Below are 18,351 nucleotides of genomic sequence, written 5' to 3'. Positions count from 1 at the left end.
ATATGCAGCACTCCTTCCCACCAACGGGCAGTGACGCCAGCATTGCCAGAGGAATGAGCATGGCATATTGTTTCTCCTGTATGCCTGATTATTTATTTATGCATTCCAATTCATAATAGCCTAATAACTGACTTGAAACAATAAGATAATTATTTCACTTCTTGGGTGGTTAAAATTAACTATGCTCATTGCATATTTATTCAGTAAAAAGATACAAGAGGTTTAGTAATTGCCCAGAAATTCATTATCTGCATAATTTTCTGTTTCTAAATGTGTACTGCATGACCGTTTGCCTGTGCCAACAGCAAGCATGCAGCAACATCTGATGTAATTAGTTTTCCTCCTACATGCCAGGGTGAACATCTGGGCTAACTACGCGTTGTTGACAAAAGTTGCCACTCTAATGGGGGTCCCTGTTTGTGCACACACATGCTCATTATACCTACAAACATACTCATGATCTCAATGTATTCTGAAGCAAACTGGCAGTTCTTACTGATGGTTTGTTACCAGGGTCGTAGGTTGTCTCCGGACAGCATTAGTAAAAATGCTAGCAGGAATAACATGCTCTCCCTTTAAACAGAAAAGAAACAAACCTGTAATGCTGCTCCTTCTGTTTTATTTTTCCAGCCACCCCTGGTCCAAGCGATTTTCAGTGGTGATCCAGAAGAGATACGGATGTTGATCTACAAAACCGAGGATGTCAACGCCTTGGTATGTGACTTGGCATGTCCGTGCTTAAGAACTGTTGCAATGACAGTATTAATCACGTCCTTAGTAATTAACGCGTAGCAGAATGGAAATCATTTGGAAGTTAGAGATTTGAGGCTTCAGTGGAAAACTAATTAGAAGTCTGAAATAAAATTATCTCCAGCAGGTGACTTTAAATTTTCTAAGTGTATGGTAATTATTGCAAATGTACAGGTCAGTCAGGGACACTGTTTTCTCTCTTACTGAGAAAATGAATGAAAGCAGCTGAAAGCTGCATATTTTTGTTCTCTGTAGAATTCCTTTTATGCAGAGTCTTTGCAGATCAGGAGCTGTTATTCAGCTTTTGTACTTGAAATAAACCTTTGCTATAGGGCTCAGCAGTGACAGTAAGGAAGTGGTATCTTGGCCACACTTGCCCACAAAAGAATTATTGTCCTGCAGATTGCTTTATTCTAGCCAGAACAATGGTGAGCAACTGTAAACAAGTAGTAGTTGAAGTGTGTTGGCAGTGAAAAAGCCCCCTCCTCCATTTGAACTTGGGCTTTTGCATAAGTTGATTTGGTTTCCCCTCTCCCCCTCCCCCCTTTGATTTTAACTTAAATCCATATTGTTAGAAATTAACCCAGCTGGTCTTGCTGCAACCTGTGTCCTCAGAAAGCGGTGAAAATACAAAGTAGAAGGTGAATGGTGATTTCCAGGTGTTTCCTGGACTTTTGAATCAGCCTTCCTGTTCTTGTCTTTCTCTGACATAAAGCTGTGAGTTTATTCACTGCTAACTGGAGTGGTTTGTCTGGTGTAGTCTTGGCACCACAGCTTTTGCAGGCAGTGAGGTCCAGCCATCTGGTTCAGAGCTCCAGAAAGGAACTGGAGAAACGTTCCTACAAACTGGGGCTCCACTCTGTTCACTGCCAAGTGGAAGTAAGGCTTGCCGATTTTTTAAATAGAGCATCTGACCAAAGAAGACCTTGATGTTAGGCTTTCCCTGTGATTATCAGTAGCTAGTTGATTTCTTGATACAACTTCCTAAAAGAGCTTCCTTAAGGCATCACCTCCCCTTGAATGGCCTCCTGTTTTCCCTGATGGTCTTAAAACAAACAAACAAACAAAATTAACCCCAACCAACCAAAAGAAACAAACCCCAAACCTAGATGAACAGGGTTACCTCTGTACTTCATGTTGTTTTTTCAAAAGTGCGTTTCCTGTACAAGGTTGCTGTAGGATTCTCAATGTTTTTATATGTTTTGGCTGCAAGTGTGGTAGTGATGGTTGCTAGGGAGATGTTCTCAGCTGTCAGGTGCGATATTAAATGAAGAATATGTATTTTATGGATGAGAACCACAGTACTTAATAGAAAAGTCATTCAACTTGAATGGTCTTGCCCCAAATCCTGTTTAAATTGTGGAAAGTCCACTCAAGAAAGGTTTGCCTGAACAGCTGTTTTGTCAGGGGCAACCCCCAAAGCTGCTCTTCGGAGTAATTAGAAAAGTCCTGGTTAACTCGAATTCTGAAGATCAGGTTCTGGGTAGTGATTGCAGCCAAGTGCCAAGGGCTCAAATGTCACTAAAGAAAGATTAAAAGCTAGCATTTCCCCCTCCCCAGTGCTGGCCATGTGCACTGCCTGCTTACGCTTTTATTTTAAGGGTGTTTTTAATTACCCCTGTGTTAGTGTTTCTCTAGTGCTTGGTCGCTTGCGTGAGAGGAAACTCTGACACTGCTTGGCAGCAATTTGACCTTTGTTGATCATTTGGGTTAGCTGTGTTAGTACTGGAATAGTTCAAATACAGGTAGGACAGGGAAACAAAACAAAACTGTGTTTGCAGCAGCTTTGGGGATTTCTGAAGTTTTAAAAATTGCTTTTTGGAATTTGCAACAAGAGAGGTGTTTGGAAGGTGGAAGAAAGAAAAGCAGCAGAGAAACTATGCAAACTTAGGGATGTATATGGGATGTATATGCAGAGTTCCTAAGAGAAAATTAATCTCTGAGGAAAAAGTTCAGAGTTAGATATTTACAATGCCTTTTTTTTTTTTCATTTCCCTCATTAAAATAATCAGTATCTTTCCAAGCCAGGAAGTGTATGTAGATGGGAATGGCTACTTTGCTACATTCTGGATGCTGCTGTAATTGTCCTTCTATTTTGCAGCACAGAGTGAAAGCTCTAACTGTTTGACAAAGAAGTGTGGTTAATTCTACCACCCTAATCCTCACTTCGACCTCTCTGGTGCCTAGTTATGCTTTGGGGCAACAGGATGCTACTTTTGCATGCAGAGGGTGTGGACAGCGTTACACTTGGCTGGTGGTGAGCAATTCCCTACCACTGAGTACTGACTAGGAACGGTTTCTGTGGGAAGTGTGGTGTGGCTGTGGGCAGTGTTCAGCAGCCTGTTTCCTCAGGGCATTTGGGATATTGAGTTGGGCTGTCCAGAGCACCAGATTAGTTTCAGGTAGACAGACTCTACAGTTGCTGTTTAGGACATTTAAATATATCAGGGTGATTGTGCTATGTGTCTACAGTTTGGGCTTTTTTGGGGTGCTGTTTTTTACTTTGGGAAGACTGTGAGAAAATGACCTCCAGAATCTAGGGATTATTCTGGATCCCCTGGTAACCCCTAGTTAGCTGGGATTTAGAATGCTTGCAGCTGTGCAGCACCCTACATCTGCAGAGTGCATCATATGTGATGTCATGATTTTCTACTAAACAAAATCCTTCCTGTAAAATTTCCATTCTCATCTCACTTTTCCAGATTAGTTTCCCATCAAAATATTCAAATCAAACTAAAAAGGCAAAGAATCCTTCCACTATTCTTCCCCATAACTGATGAGATATTTGCAAGCCAAGCCAGACATTGTTTTCCCCCCATTTTTACTTTTTCCCCTAATCCTGCATTTTCTTTTGCATAGGACCCTAAAGAAAAAGGTGCAGAACTTTGGTGTCCCCAGAATATCTTTTATTGCATTCATATTTTTTGGAAAGTAAATAACATACCCCTTCTCCCTACAGTGCTGAAGGCAACATCTGCTTTCCCAAATTTTAGTTGCTTTTGTTTCTACTATTGGGGCATGGTTGCTGATAGAGCCTTCTTGGCTTGATCATAGAATCATAGAATGGCATGGGTTGGAAGGGACCCCAAGGATCATAGACTTCCAAGCCCCTGCTACAGGCAGGGCCACCAACCTCCAGGCCTGGAGCTACACAAGGTTGCCCAGGGCCCCATCCAACCTGGCCTTGAACACCTCCAGGGATGGGGCATCCACCACCTCTCTGGGCAGCCCGTTCGAGCTACTGATTCTTGTAGCCTCTTTGCTTGACGTTTTGCCAGCAGAGATTATAAGATCTTATGTGCAGGTCCGTGTATTTAGAAGTTGTTCTATTACAGGATAAGGAGGGCAAGAAAGAAGTCCTTATGAAAAGACATGGATGTTAGCCATTTAGTATTTCTTTTTCTCATCATCCTACTTGGTAAGGCATAGATTTGCAGGACTGCCTTTGTTAGCAGTATTCAGGCTTTATCCAGGTCTTTAGACACACACACATTATATATATATATATATTTCTGTCCTATTGCTAAGCATGCTTTTTGAGGTGGTACAAATGCTTGAGGGTACAAGTGTGCATGCTTTTAGGGTTGTGAGTCTGAAAGGCTTTGCATACTTGGGATAGCTAATGTGAAAACCAGCTTCTTGTTCAGTTTGGAGTGATGTGTTTGATTTGGGACTAAGAGAGACAGTGATGTGTTATTTCAGTGATCTTGAGATTCAGACCCTCGCCTCCACTGTCATCCAAGGAACGCTGATTTTTTTTGGCACTGTGGAGTCTGCAGAAGAATAAAGGTATCCGAGAAGTACATGTTCCTCTTCTAGATGCAGTTCTGCAGTGCTGGAAAGTCTTCTGGATTTTAGTCAAGAGTTTTGGAAGGCTTCAGTTTTGACATAGTATGACAGTTTGGTGCTAAGAACTAGCTGTGTTTTTAGTGGGTATTTAGCCTCCAATAGTGCTGTTTGATATGCTGTTAATTTAAGTGGGAAGTGATGGAGTTGTTTTTTTCTACCAGAAGCAGATTGCAAACAGTTCTCAGTTATGTAAGGAAATTGAATATGAAATCACATTGATATTTGTGATGCAAGGTGACCAGCCTGACTTTTATTTAGAATAAATATTTTTGGTTTAGAAAATAAATATTTTTAATGTTTTATAAATATGATGTTTGAACTGCAAAGAAGGGGAAGAAACAAGAAGAGCCCTCAGACCAACATCTGGCTCTGAGCCTGGTGTCACCAGCAAAATTTTGGGGTTTTTTTGCTCATGAGTTGGTCTACATGACACCAGGCCTGTTGGCACAGACAGGGGTATGCCTGTCTCATAGAGAGAAAAGAATCTTTGCACAAGAGTTACCAGGGCTCTTTGAAAGAGCTTTAAACTAGATTTGAGGGGGAAAGGGATAAAACCAGGCTCTTTAGACAGAAACCTGGGGGCATCACACCAGTGTTTGAGGGACAATGTGCTAGCTCAGTGGAGGTAAGGGATGAAGATCCAAATTCAATACATTAGAGAGGAAACAGTCCAGGATTTTCCTGGGGTGTGTGGAACAAGGCTAAGCGTCGGGTCCTGCACTCAGGGCACAGCAAGCCCAGGCAATGCTACAGGCTTGGGGAAAGCTGCCCAGTGGAAAAGGACCATGGGGGTGCTGGTTGACAGACAGCTGAATGTGAGCCAGCGGTGTGCACAGGTGGTCAAGAAGGCCAACCACATCTGGGCTTGTATCAGAAATAGTGTGGCCAGCAGAACCAGGGGAATGGTCATCACCCTGTTTGGCAGTGGTGACGCTGCACCTTGAGTGCTGTGTTCAGTTTTGGGACCCTCACTGCAAGAAGGACACTGAGGTGCTGGAGCATGGTCAAAGAAGGGCAACAAAGCTTTTAAAGGTTCTAGAGAACAAGTCTTAGGAGGAGCAGCTGAGGGAACTGGGATTGTTTAGCCTGGAGAAGAGGAGGCTGAAGGCAGACCTTACTGCAGCTATCCAAAAGGAGGTTGTAGCCAAGTGGGTGTTGGTCTCTTCTCCCAAGTAACAAGCAACTGGACAAGACGAAATGGCCTCAAGTTGTACCAGAGGAGGTTTAGATTGGGTATTTTTAACACCAAAAGTTTTGTCAGTGGATGGAACAGACTGCCCGGTGAACTGATTGAGTTCCCATCCCTGAAGGTATTTAAAAGACCTGTAGACATGGTGCTTAGGGACATGGTTTACTGGTGCACTTGGCAGTGCTAGGTTAACTGCTGGACTTAGTCTTAAAGGTCTTTTCCAACCTAGATGATTCTCTGACTCCAAGATTCTGCTGCAGCTTACAGAGAGTTTGAAATACTCTGAAAAGATTTGTACAGCACACTGCCATACTAGTGGGTACTAAGTTTTATGTCAGTATCTGCTGGTGACTCATGTTGTCAGTGACCTCAAAATGGTTGGGACAGTTAAGGATGTCTGGGCCATTAAAAGCTCATGGTGGGGATTGGCTGTAGCTGCTTCATTTTCTCTGAAGGCAGTAACATCTGCCTGAAATACCTGAGTTTTCTAAATCAGCTTTTCCCATCAACTCATGAGGGATCTATGCCCCCCCAAGTCAATATTGCATTAATAAAAACAGAGGAGTTATTTATATCTATCTTTTGAGCCTTACATTAGAAACTCACTCCTATAAATATTAACAGTTCCATTAATTAGGATAACAGTTTCTACAGTCCTAATCTAGGATTAGTAATTAATTTTAAAAGTCATCTTTTTCTAGCTTGAGAGTACTGTCAGCGTCATTGAAGGAAAGAAGGAAGATAATTTTTCTTGTCTCTAGAAGATCAAAGTATTTGCTTCTTCTACCTCATGGGTACATGGCAATTACAGACTCATTCCAGGAAAAATCTTTGTTTCTGAGGCTAAACTGAAGACTCTGGGGATAAGAGGTGCTGGATCTGTGTTTTCAGACAGGGTTTTTCTGTGCTTGTAGGAGACGAAAGAACACCAGGCATAAGTTACACAGCTTGACTTTCACCTCCCAGCTGGTGCTCAGGGCTAAGCATTTCAATTTGCTTTGTGAATTACAGGCTTTAATAAAAGAATCTGCGAGAGGGAGGAAATCCTGAAGCGGCAGAGATTTTCTTTGTAAAGTATCAGCTTTTGGCTCTGAGCAGTTGTAAACAGCCCAAGAAGTAGCTGCTCATTTGCTTTTTAGCTTTCTCAGTAGTTCCTAACCAGTTCCCAAATCGAGTTACATCTGAAAGTTTGTGGTTTTTTAATGGTGCCAGTTACATTGTGCTGTTTACATAAGGTATGCTCAAACCTAACAACAGATAACAAAGCTGAGAGAGCATGGGATAGATGTGTGGACAGTGAGGTGGGTTGAGAATTGGCTGTGGGACTGAGCTCAGAGGGTCATGATCAATGGAGCAGAATGTGAATGCAGGCCTGTGACTAGCGGTGTTCCCCAGGGCTCGGTGCTGGGTCCAGTCCTGCTTGACATCTTCATTGACGACCTTGATGAGGGAATAGCATCCACCCTCAGCAAGTACGCCAATGGGAGGAGTGGCTGACACGCAGGACACTGTGCTGCGATCCAGCGAGAGGAGGTGATCCTCCCCCTCTACTCTGCCCTGGTCAGGCCCCACCTGGAGTGTTGTGTCCAGTTCTGGGCTCCCTGGTATAAAAAAGCCAGGGATCTCCTCAAGAGAGTCCAGAGGAGGATACAGAGATGATTAAGGGCCTGGAACGTCTCCCCTATGAGGAAAGGCTGAGTGAGCTGGGACTGTTCAATCTTGAGAAGAGAAGACTGAGGGGGGACCTTATTAATGTTTATAAACATCTTAAGCATGGGATGCAGGGGGAATTGGCCAGCCCCTTTTCAGTGCTCTGTAGGGACAGGACAAGGGCAATGGCTGCAAGTTAGAGCATAGGAAGTTCCACACCAACATGTGGAAGAACTTTTACCCAGTGAGGGTGACAGAGCCCTGGGACAGGCTGCCCAGGGTGGGTGGAGTCTCCTTCTCTGAGATATTCAAGACCTGTCTGGACGCTGACCTGTGCAATATGAGCCAGGGAGCTGCTTTGGCAGGGGGTTGGACCCGATGATCTCTCGAGGTCCCTTCCAACCCCTATGATTCTATGAGAGGATGGGCAGGAGGTTTGTGTCTGTTACTGTTAAGATAGTCCTGTATCAATGGAAGTTGTAGCCATTCATCTGCCTCTCAGACAGTTTAGGTCATTCTGCCACCCAGGCAGATGGCTGGGCTTGAAGGTGGTGGGAATTCAAACAGTTCTTAGTAATGAAACTTCATTAACCTGGTTTCTCTGGTGCATTAACTCCTCCCCTGCGGAATTACTCTGGCGACAGAAAGTATATACACATATTTATTTTCTGTAAAAGTTGCTTTTATACTTTCATAGTAAATAACTCTGTCCTCAGCATCTTTTGATCTGAACAGCTGCAGTGATAGAAAAGTTCAAATCTATTCCCTCCTTCGAATGGTAGGCTGTGTTGAGGAGAAATTGTTGGCCTTTTTCTTAATGCACCTGAACATTGTGTGTGTGTTGATATGATTCATCCGAGCCACTGTTCTGCTAATCTTTGGGTGCTCTGAGGCTCTGATCCAGTAAAGCACTTAAGGACTAGCCTCACTTTAAACCTGTGAAGGGCCTTATCAGTGTGGCTGTGAATGGTTTGAGCATGTGTTGAGTGTTCTTCTAGCTGAGGCCTTCTGTCCTTGGTTGCCTGTTTGTTAAATTCTTTATTTCCTTTATCTGCACTTAAAAAAAAAAAAAAAGCATACACTCCTCCCTCATCCCCCAAATTGCAGATAATGCTAAAATGCCCCATCACCTTGTGTGTGAACTGATAGTTTTGGGGAGCACGATTTTCTTGTGGTTTAGCTTATCTCTTGTCTCTTACTGACCTTTTGTTCCTCTGAGAACTGCACTTGAAGCAGGTCTGATTATTTGTCTTAATGCTATTTGTAATCCTGCTATCATTTACCCCCCACCTCCTTTCCTTCCCTTGATAATGTGTGTTCAGGTTTGGGCTACTGCCAGACCTTTCCCTGAAATGACAGATTTTCTTTTTATTCCTCTCTCAGTTTGTAGCATTCAGGTTTTAGCTCATTATTAATTTACCTACTTGTACTACTCTGTCTACCATTGTGCCACTGGGACAGCTGTAGCTGCATAAATGTTAGTGCATGAGCTGGAGGCAGATGTGAGCTACTTAAGCTGTGTTGAAACACTGCATGGCTTTTAGGAGGACACAAGGAGTGTGGTTGGATGCCCTGTTCCTCTGTTTCTGTGTCAGACTTGTTAAGAGCGTAAACAGGAACTTGAGGATGTTCCTCTGTTAAGTTGCTCAGCTGCAGGCATTGTGTGTGGACTTCTCCCTGACAAGGTCCTGAAAACGCTGTCTGTAGGGCTCTTTGGTGTGTTCTCAATTTTCTGTACCATGCATCGGGTTTTGCCATTTCCTAGCTTGTGAGGGTGAACTCTGATTTGTGCCTGGTTGTGATAAATTTTAGGAGTTCTGTTCCTCTTGCAGAAACAAAGCTTAAATTCGATTGTGTGACTAAACCCATCTTTCTCTGATGACAGAATTCTCACTGAATTTCATAGGATTTTGCATTGATTTTAAGAAGTGAAAGCTGAGAGTTGTTCCTGTTACACAAGGATAAAAATTCTACTTTTCTCTTTCATGAGCTTTCCTCCTTTAGTTTCCCAATTTCCATCAGACTTACAGTTTAGTATAAAATAATGCCTATAGTTAATAAAGTGCTGAATAGCCTCAGTTCCTTCATATAGAAAAGCGCTTAGTCTTCTATTGTCAGTGTACAACTTCACACTACTCCATCCTGTTGCTGAAGTTGGCTGTGTTGCAAGAAGCTGCTGCAAGAATTATCACTGACAGGTACGATAGCTATTGCAGATGATATATTGTGCTAAAGAGAGATTCAGGCCTTAAAATGAACAAGCTGAAAAAGAAGTAAAACTGAATCTGTTTTTATGGTCAGCCTAGTGTCTCTTTTGCCGTCAGTTAGTAGGGTAGATGCTAGGAAGCAGTGCTTAGGAAAGGTCTGTGCTCTCACGTAGCCTGTACAAGGTAGTCCCTGGTGCAGTATGTCTTAGGAACTGAAGAAGAATCTGGTTTGTGATTTCTGTCCCTGCTGGATGGACAGTGCTTAATACTGTTCTCATTTGCCTGCCACATGCCAAGGTCAGGTGCTGGGAGGTACCTTTCCCTCAGATCTGTGACAAGCAGGCTGCCACATACTCTGTCTTCTGAGTGGTTTATGTGAATGCCCAGTATGTAAGATCAGAACCCACTGTAGCAGAATTTGAGCATACATCTATAATCCATCCATACATCTTGTATGCTTGGAAAAGCATATAAATTACGCGTAACTGACTTTGGTGACCAGGAGCTCTGTGCCTTACAGTGCTGGAAAACAGTTTCCAGCGTTCATGTGACAGAAGGTTCCACTGCACTGATTTCTCCACATTTACAGCATACTTTGAAGACAGTCCAAAATAGTTTGCGGTTCATGACCTCTCGGGCGTGTTAAAAGTGATATTTTACTTGACAGGCTCATAGGTATGTTTTGGAGAGGGAGTGTAAATACCGGCAGGGTTTCTGTGGTGGTAGCATTTGCAGGTGGTGTTGAATCTGTTACCAGTTTACAGTATTTAATGCTGGTACATTGTAATTTGATAAGCTTGTTTCATATCTCATATAAATTTTGCGTATTAGTGGTTAAGAAACCATAATGAAATACATTTAGAGCTGGCAAGAGATCAAATAGAATGATTAGGGGTATTAGCAGTCCTTGTGATTTTTTTTTTTGTTGCCTATATTATAATGTTTAGCAGTTGCTTTTAAAGGCCTCTGCTCTGGAATCATCTGAATAAAGCAATGAAAGAAAGGTTTTTGTAAATGCTGTATTTGCACTCCTTGAAGTTAGAAAAGAAAATCTGGAATATGTGACTCCCTAAGGCCAAACATTTCAGAAATCAAATAAAAGTAGGGATTCTGATTTATTTGATTCAGAAATCAAATAAAAGTTGTATATGTCATTGTTAGCATTTCTTACAAGGTTAAAGATGCACACCTGGCCAGTTATCTTTTTGTAGTGTTTAGAGGTCAGTTGAGGTGTACAAGCTGGTCTTGGGTGGCTGTAGACAGCCAGGCTAAATAATGTCTTGACCTTGTGTGTGTGGTTCCAAACTACTCTGCAGAGATGCCCTTCTGAAGAGTCTGGTGTTATACTGCAGTCTAAACTCTGATGTCCAGAAGCATCTGGATTATGTTGCCTTGATACTTGGCATGGAAAACATTTCTGAAAGAGGCACAAGGATGACATCTTTCTTTATTTTAGATTTTATTTCATCTACCTGTAACCAGGATATTGGAGTAAAGACAGTGTCTCTGCAAGGTCTGGTGGAACCAAGCGGTAAACTGAGGATTACTGGGTGTTGTTCCGACCTTGAATTTTATTCTTTCACTAGTTGAGATTGTGTTTCTAATTATAAACAGAAATATACATGGAAAAATTAGGGCTGTATACAAATTCATTGCTCTGTAAAACTAATGCTTGTGGTTATTGACGATGTTTTATTTGTGGTTTTGCAGGATGCTGAGAAACGAACTCCTCTTCATGTTGCATCATTCCTGGGGGATGCAGACATCATTGAGCTTCTCATTTTGTCAGGTAAGATAGTGTTACTAACCGGTAAATTACCTAATTTTAAAGCTGCAAGGAGCACTCAGCAAAGCGTGTAGGAGTGAGCTTTGGGCAGTGCCTATTTCTGAGTTTCATAAAGCTGGTTGCAGTTGTTGCAAGCTTAGAAAATATATTTAAATTAGGAGATACAGTTATAAAAATGCACTGTGACTGAGCAGAATTAATAAACAAAGCAACTGGTTCTAAAAAAATTCTGAAGTGTTCAAACTGACAACAGTTGTGGATTCAGTAGCTCACTGAAGTACATATTTGAAATGGGGGCTCACGTCCTGAAGTATGAATGAAGAATTCCTTTTAGGCAAAAATTATTATGGAGTAATAGCAAAAGAAGTTTGAATGAGTTTGAATGAATTCTAAGTGGTATTTACATTAGAAACATGATTCCAAGAGCTAGGAAGTTAATTTGGAGGCTAGAAACAGTGCATTACAATGTATCTTAACAAATGTGAACCCAAGAACTTGCAGATCAGCAATAAAACAATCGGTGGGGTTTGGAACCAATCTATTCTAACAAATACATTTTTGAAATGTATGATCTTTTTGTGGGTAGTTACTAAAAAAAAAGAGAAGTTTGATTTAAAAATAATTTTAAAATTGTCTAAGAGTAATGTTCTTAGGCTAGAAAGGTATGTGTGTGTATATATGTATGTGTGCACACACAATATACATTTCATACTTGTAAACTATCTTAAGATGCTTCAGACAAAACCAAAGTACATTAAACATTTTTTTTGGTAAATGCTTACATTCTCCCCTAAAAAGCATAAATCTCTTCGTATATTAGTTTAAATGCTTTGTTGGGGCTTTGCCAAAAAGCTCATCCTGTATGTTGTCATCTGATGTCTTAGCGTGAGAAATCATGAACAAAAGGAAAAGTTCATATACATGTACATAGAGCCTGATAGAGGTTTGGCTGTAGGTGCTCAAAATGCCTCTGTTTATTGTGTGTGGGTGTGACATAAAGAGTAACTACTGTTTTAATATTGGACTAAGAGCCATCTTAATCCCTCATGCTGATTCTGCTAATTTAACTTCCCCTGGACTCTTTTTCCCAGCTCACAGTAGGAATGTAATGCTAACCTACCTTTCCAGAAGCACTGTGGAAAAAAAAAATCAAAAACTATTTCCAAACTGTTGTAGTGACAAAAGCCATGATCAAAATATGTCAGAACAAAGCATAAAGCAGATGTCTCTTGAGAAGTACACATAATTCATGGGAAACTCCTGGATGTGCTTGCAGATTTCAAAGGCAATGTTTTCCTAAACTGGAGAACCATAAGGGTAAAGCTTATTGTGGTTTGAGAATGTGGGATTGAAATGAACCTTATGGTACAGATGGCTGACTCTTTGCAAGCAACCTTGCTATGTGATTGGTTTCACAGATGAATTAGCCTCTTCAAATGACTTGCTTATTATGTTTTTTAGAAAGTTGTTTCAGAGCTATCATCCCTTTGATTGTGTGGCACCGACCAATTTCCAACTTCACATCCTAGAATAATTCAGGCTGGGAAAGATTTCTAGAGGTTACTGGACCCAGCCCCTGCTTAGAGCACCAGCCAGTTTCAGAGTTAGGTCAGGGTATGTGCAGACGACACAAACATATTTCTTCAGGTTTCCAGCCTAACTCCACCTGGAGAAGGCAGAAAATGAGAATTCAATTTGCTGTAGCTGTGCATTTCCTCTGTACATTTTTGGGGGCATTTTGAGTTGCCTAATTGCTTCATAAGGGTTTTTCTGCTCTGACCTTGATGCCCACAGAACGAGTGAAGTGCATGTCCTTTGCTGGGCAGGTTACGCTTTGATGGGTTTTTCATATGCTAAATGCAGATGTGCTTTTCTTCACTGGGAGATAAGAAACTTAACCTACACACATGTTTTTGCAGTGTGTGTGTCCGTCCCATGCTGGTGTTCTATTGTGGTGTGAGAAGATGGCAGGAACAATGTCTTTCTTCAAGTTTTGCAAGTGATAGCCACAGGCAATATCCCCATGAGGAGAAAGGTGAAACAATTCTACCCATTTCTCCCCTGAATCCAAATAGCTTCAGAAAATGTCCTGGCAACCATTCTTGTTTGCTATCAGGTTCCTAATGAGGGAAGGAAACCTCCTGGCATTCTTTTGGGACACTTGTTCCAGCACCTCACTGTCACCCACAGGCTATAGGTTTGGTCTAGTCAGCAGCATAAATTGCAGGTGAATAGACCTTGGTTTTTTTTAATATATCCAAGTGAATGAAAATCTTGCAATGTGGGCTTTTAAAACTTGGACTTTGTGTCAGTGGGACTCTGCTGGGGTTCAGTCTGCAGGAACTGTGTGGATCTTTCCCAAGTAGCTCAGCATGAATCAAAATGAATCTTGCGTTGCGTATTCTATCTATTCATTATCCTTTAATCTCTAAAGTGTGATTACTTATGAGGATCATCAGTAGTTGTATCCAAGAGCGGGTTTGGAAGTTTATGAGGCTTTGAGGAGCAGATTTAGGAATTATTATAGAAACCTTGTTAATGTGATCAGTCTGTGAACTGGGCTCCAAAAGCAACAGCAGCATCTTCCCTTTGCTTTATGTCTTCATTCTGTAAACTGTATTAGTCAAAGTGTTTCATAAAAGTTTAATCTGATCATAAAATTTAGTTACATAAGCAGAAAATGTTTGTTGTCTGACTTGATAGGGTGTTTTCACAGAGAGAAAGCAGAAAAATGCTTGCTGTTGGCGTCAAACAATGTTCCCTGCATGAGTAGAAGCTAGGAGGAGTAGCAACCTGTTGCATTTTGTACAGGGCTCAGGAGAGAAATTGAGTTATGCACATTCTGAGATGTGTGGCCCTTGATCTGGTAGCAACTTAGATAAATGTAGTGTCTAACAAATAAACTTGTGCCCAGGTGGTTGGAGACAAACCAGAAATGGCTTTTTAGGTTGCACTGAAACAGAGTCTGTTTGGAATTGATACAGGAGTCAAAGTGCCAGATTCCTCAACTGGTATGAATCACCCTGGCCCATTAAATGTCAGAGCTAGGTAGATGTATACCAGCTCAAAGGTCTGATCCATAATCACAGGGTTCAAACTGTGGAAATATCCTGCGTGGTTTTGGTTTTCCAGTCTAAATGAAAGCACGGAGCTTTGAGCGGTTCTTTGTCTTCTTTCTGTCAAGAAAGAGAAGGACCAGGGTAACCATTTCACTTAAATGAAGCTCAGTATGATGATGACACCTTCATGGATGTGCAAGAAGAACTGTCTGGGCAAATACAGGCTTCGTTTTCATGTGTGCTGGTATTTGTCCCTGTACAGGGCTTTGAGCTCAGTTCCTTACCCCTTGTCCCTTACCCCTTGTTCCCTGAGAAGCTTGCAATCGTGGCAGTATTACCATGACTTAACTATTTCAGAAGGCTCTGAGCTTCTTGCCAAGAAGTTTATGCACTGGGGATGTGCGTGCAATATTGACATCCATACATTGCACAATAGGTGAGGAAAAGGACAAACCCCAGCATGCTTTGGCAGGGTTCCTACTAAGCCCAGGCATGTAGATTTGGAAGCAAAACTGTCATGTGCACATCAGGTTCTGGTCCATCCCTGGCATGCAGGAAGCAGGGGAAGGCACTGTATAAGTTGAACCTGTGTTCAGGGCTTTCTCTTTTATGGCAGGCTAAAGAATAGGCAGGTTGGAGACACAGCCTTGTTTCTGCCATTCCTGACTGGCTTTGAGACTCCTGTCCTTTGGGATTAGGAGTATCCTCTTTGGGTGAAAGTTTGGAGGATGTTTTAGGACTATCTCATCTCTCTTTCATGAGTGACCCAGGACCTGTGCCCTCTCCCCTGATGGGATCTCTAGACCATATCCCTCCCTAGCGAGTGACTCACATTTTCCTCTGAGGAGATCCTGCCCAACCTCCTGCTTCTGCCATGGAGGTGTTCCCAGGCTCTTCAGTTCCCGTGTTCACATCTAGCACAGTGTTATTGTTCCTTTTGTGTTGTGGGCCCTGGTTCCATCTATCAGCTGGTGCTGCTGTGTTGTTACATTTTATTTGTTGTCATCTGTGCCTTGTGTGTGTCTGTGTGTGTTTTGTGTGTCCATTGCTGTGTTCCAGAGCAGGAGTTGGAAAGGTGTGAGTTAGTGTCATCAATATGTTTTCTTCCTCTGTTGACCACCCCTAATTTCAGAGAATTAGACTGAAGAATCTAGATTTACTGGAGACTTGTGGATTTGGCAGATGTTGTGGGTGGAAATTGTACTCTGGTACAATAAAAAGATGTTAACTTTATTCCTGAAGGCCGGCATTGGGTTGTTTATTTCGGATCTCAAAAGAACAGAGGCGATTCAGATTTATTTCCTCTTTTGGCAGAAAAATTGGAGAGTGAAAGATGGCAAAGATTACAAACCAGCCATATTAAAGTAGAATGGATTACAGAAAGTTTCCTCTCTGTTGATTTTATCTGTAACATTATACATTACGATGTCTACTTCAGCCTTACAGAACAAATCCAAAAGCCAAGCCTTTCCTTCAGGCCCAAGGGTACAAGCAGCCCAGAGGGCAGAGTTCAGAGGATGGGGCTGAGAAAAAGGTTCTTCTCTTTAACTTTTTTAAAGTGGATATTTTATGTGGTGTGTGGTGAAGGGCACTCTTTAAAGCACCTTATCTTTTCAAGAAAGATTGTACTATGAAGGACATCACACACACCCATTTGAGTGTGTTATCGCCCCCCTCGTCCTTATAAACACACAGATTAATTCATGGAGTACTTTAAAAAGTGCACTGGAACTTGATTAAGGTACTTAGTCTGGAGTGAAGAGAAGGACACTGAATTGCTGGGTGACTTTCAGGAAATGTTATGGGGTGGAGTTGAAAATTTGAAGTTCTGTTTTTTGGATACAGCCTTAGCACCTTGTAGAACACTGTGTCTTGTGAGTTGGATTTCGTTGTTGCTCTGTACTTTCAAAGAGCTGTCCCCCTAGTCTGTCATGGTATGGGCACTCAGGTTCATGAAGGGTAGAGGACGCCTTTGAAAATGTGAGTGTTGCTCCCAGGGTGCCTCTGCTTGCTCTCCTTTAAAATGGCAGAAATTTTGTCTCTGAAGGAGCGCTAGTGAAGTTTTTCATTGTCATTAACCATTTGCCTGGAACGGAAACTACCAGATGAATTGTGGTGGAGGAAATAGGTGGTACAGAGGGAAGTATTTCAAAACAGTTCTTCAGAAAATGTACATCTCAGTAGATGGACAACAGCAGCTTCTGTACAACAGCTGAATTGTAAAGCTCTTTAAAATAGAAATCATGAACACGGTGCATTGAATTGGTTATGTAAGAGCAATTTCACTTTGTCTCATAAAGAGCCCCAAAGCACAGAGGTAATGTGTGAAACAGCTAGGAAGAAAAGGCTGGCAACATGCTGTGTATTATTTTACTTGTCCTGGTATTGTTTTGCTTTTATTATTTTCTTTAGCTGTTTTCTTGGCAAGTCTTTCTCAGAGGGCTAGTGGATTGATGAAAGGCATGAATAGCTACTGAAGGAGACACTTCCCTAGGTTTTACCATCGTCTTTGTATTCACCAGTACCACTGGAGCTGTTGAATGCTGAGGAATGATATGTTTGTTGCACTTCACTACTCCACACATAAGCCTTCTGATTTGCAGCCATCTGCTTGTAGGAGTTAGTGAATGGGTAGAAGGAAACCAAAGGAAACCGTAGTTAAGAACATAGAGGGAAAAACCCAAGGCAAATTGGAAAATAAATTTCTAAACCCAAAAAGAGGTATTTGATGGCAATCATTAGGAATTCATCTAGGTATCATCGTTCCCAAGACCCCTACCAGGCCAAATCAGTACAACCTAAGGTGCCTTGGAGTCCTGTCTGTCACTTTCAGGAGGCTATTGCCTGACCTGCCCCTACAGCCTTGGGTGGTAAAGGCAAAGGGCAGGATCCTAAGGTGTATCACCTGTAATGGCTTTCTCATGAAGACAAAGGAAGGTAACAGCTTCCTGGCTTTTATATATTCATTAAAAAACCCTTTGAAACTGTTGTCTTTCCTAAAGGGTGTTTTTTTCCAGAGGGCAGGTGTGCCACCAGGTTCTGAGGTGAGTTAGGATTACCTCTAATTGTTGTAATAATTATGAAAGTGGCTTGCTTTTTCTTGCAGCCAAACATTTATATCCCAACTTGTGGAAATAAGAAATAACTTGTTTCTTCACAGATTATCTAGCACAATTCCCAGTAACCACTGTGATTCAGAGGCAAGCGCCTTAATATTCCTGAGAAACATCTCTCGGAATGTACTTCTGATTCAGAAAGTGTGATTTATTAATTACAGGGTTTTGTATGCACTTAAGTTATGGTGCAAAATGAAGCTTAGAATCCCTTTGTTCATGACATTCAGAGGCTCACCCAGGCTATGTGCATGATAGTTGTGTGTCTAAAATTTTCCTGTCTATGCTCGTCTTCCCAGACTAGTACTGCTACCTCCAGACCTGAGAGGTACAACATCTTCAGCTTAAACCCTTTGTAAAATTAGTTTCTCTAGTTCTTTTCACTAGATTTCTTTTTGGGGGTATCACATCAGGGCATAGCTTGCATGTTTCTTTCAAACACATCTGGTTCATCACGCGAATGTAGAAGATCTTTTGGGGGTGTGTGTGTGGGCTCTGCAGTCAGCCAGCACCACTACAGTTGTTATTTATTCTTCCTTTACCCTTTATTCTGGCACTCTACCCCTTTATTCTGGCACTCCACCCCAAACCCATCTTCTTGTGCAGCTGTCTGTCAGAGTGCACAATAGCACTGAACGGCACAGAAGACCAATGTAAAATGGATAGTCTCCTTCACCCCTCTTCTTCTGATTGCTGAATGACACCCACAGAAGCTGAGGTAGTAAGCGCCCAGTTTCATCCTCAACTG

The 18,351-nt window shown here is 41.9% G+C and overlaps 1 protein-coding gene across 1 annotated transcript in view; it reads left to right on the top strand.

Annotated features, from left to right (window-relative positions):
• Positions 1-678: 678 nt before the first annotated feature.
• Positions 679-18,351, top strand: part of ANKRD44 (ankyrin repeat domain 44) — a gene marked incomplete at both ends in the record, with an annotated part of 75,167 nt that continues 57,494 nt past the window's right edge. Inside the window, 2 exons of the mRNA XM_084264938.1 lie at positions 679-714; positions 11,356-11,434. Coding sequence (XP_084121064.1) covers positions 679-714; positions 11,356-11,434 — 115 coding nt within the window. The remainder of the gene's footprint in view (positions 715-11,355; positions 11,435-18,351) is intronic.

This window comes from Gallinula chloropus (assembly GCF_964237585.1).
Source record: "Gallinula chloropus genome assembly, chromosome: 5".
NCBI classification, from domain to species: Eukaryota; Metazoa; Chordata; class Aves; order Gruiformes; family Rallidae; genus Gallinula; species Gallinula chloropus.
This window is presented reverse-complemented; position numbering and strand designations above follow the sequence as displayed.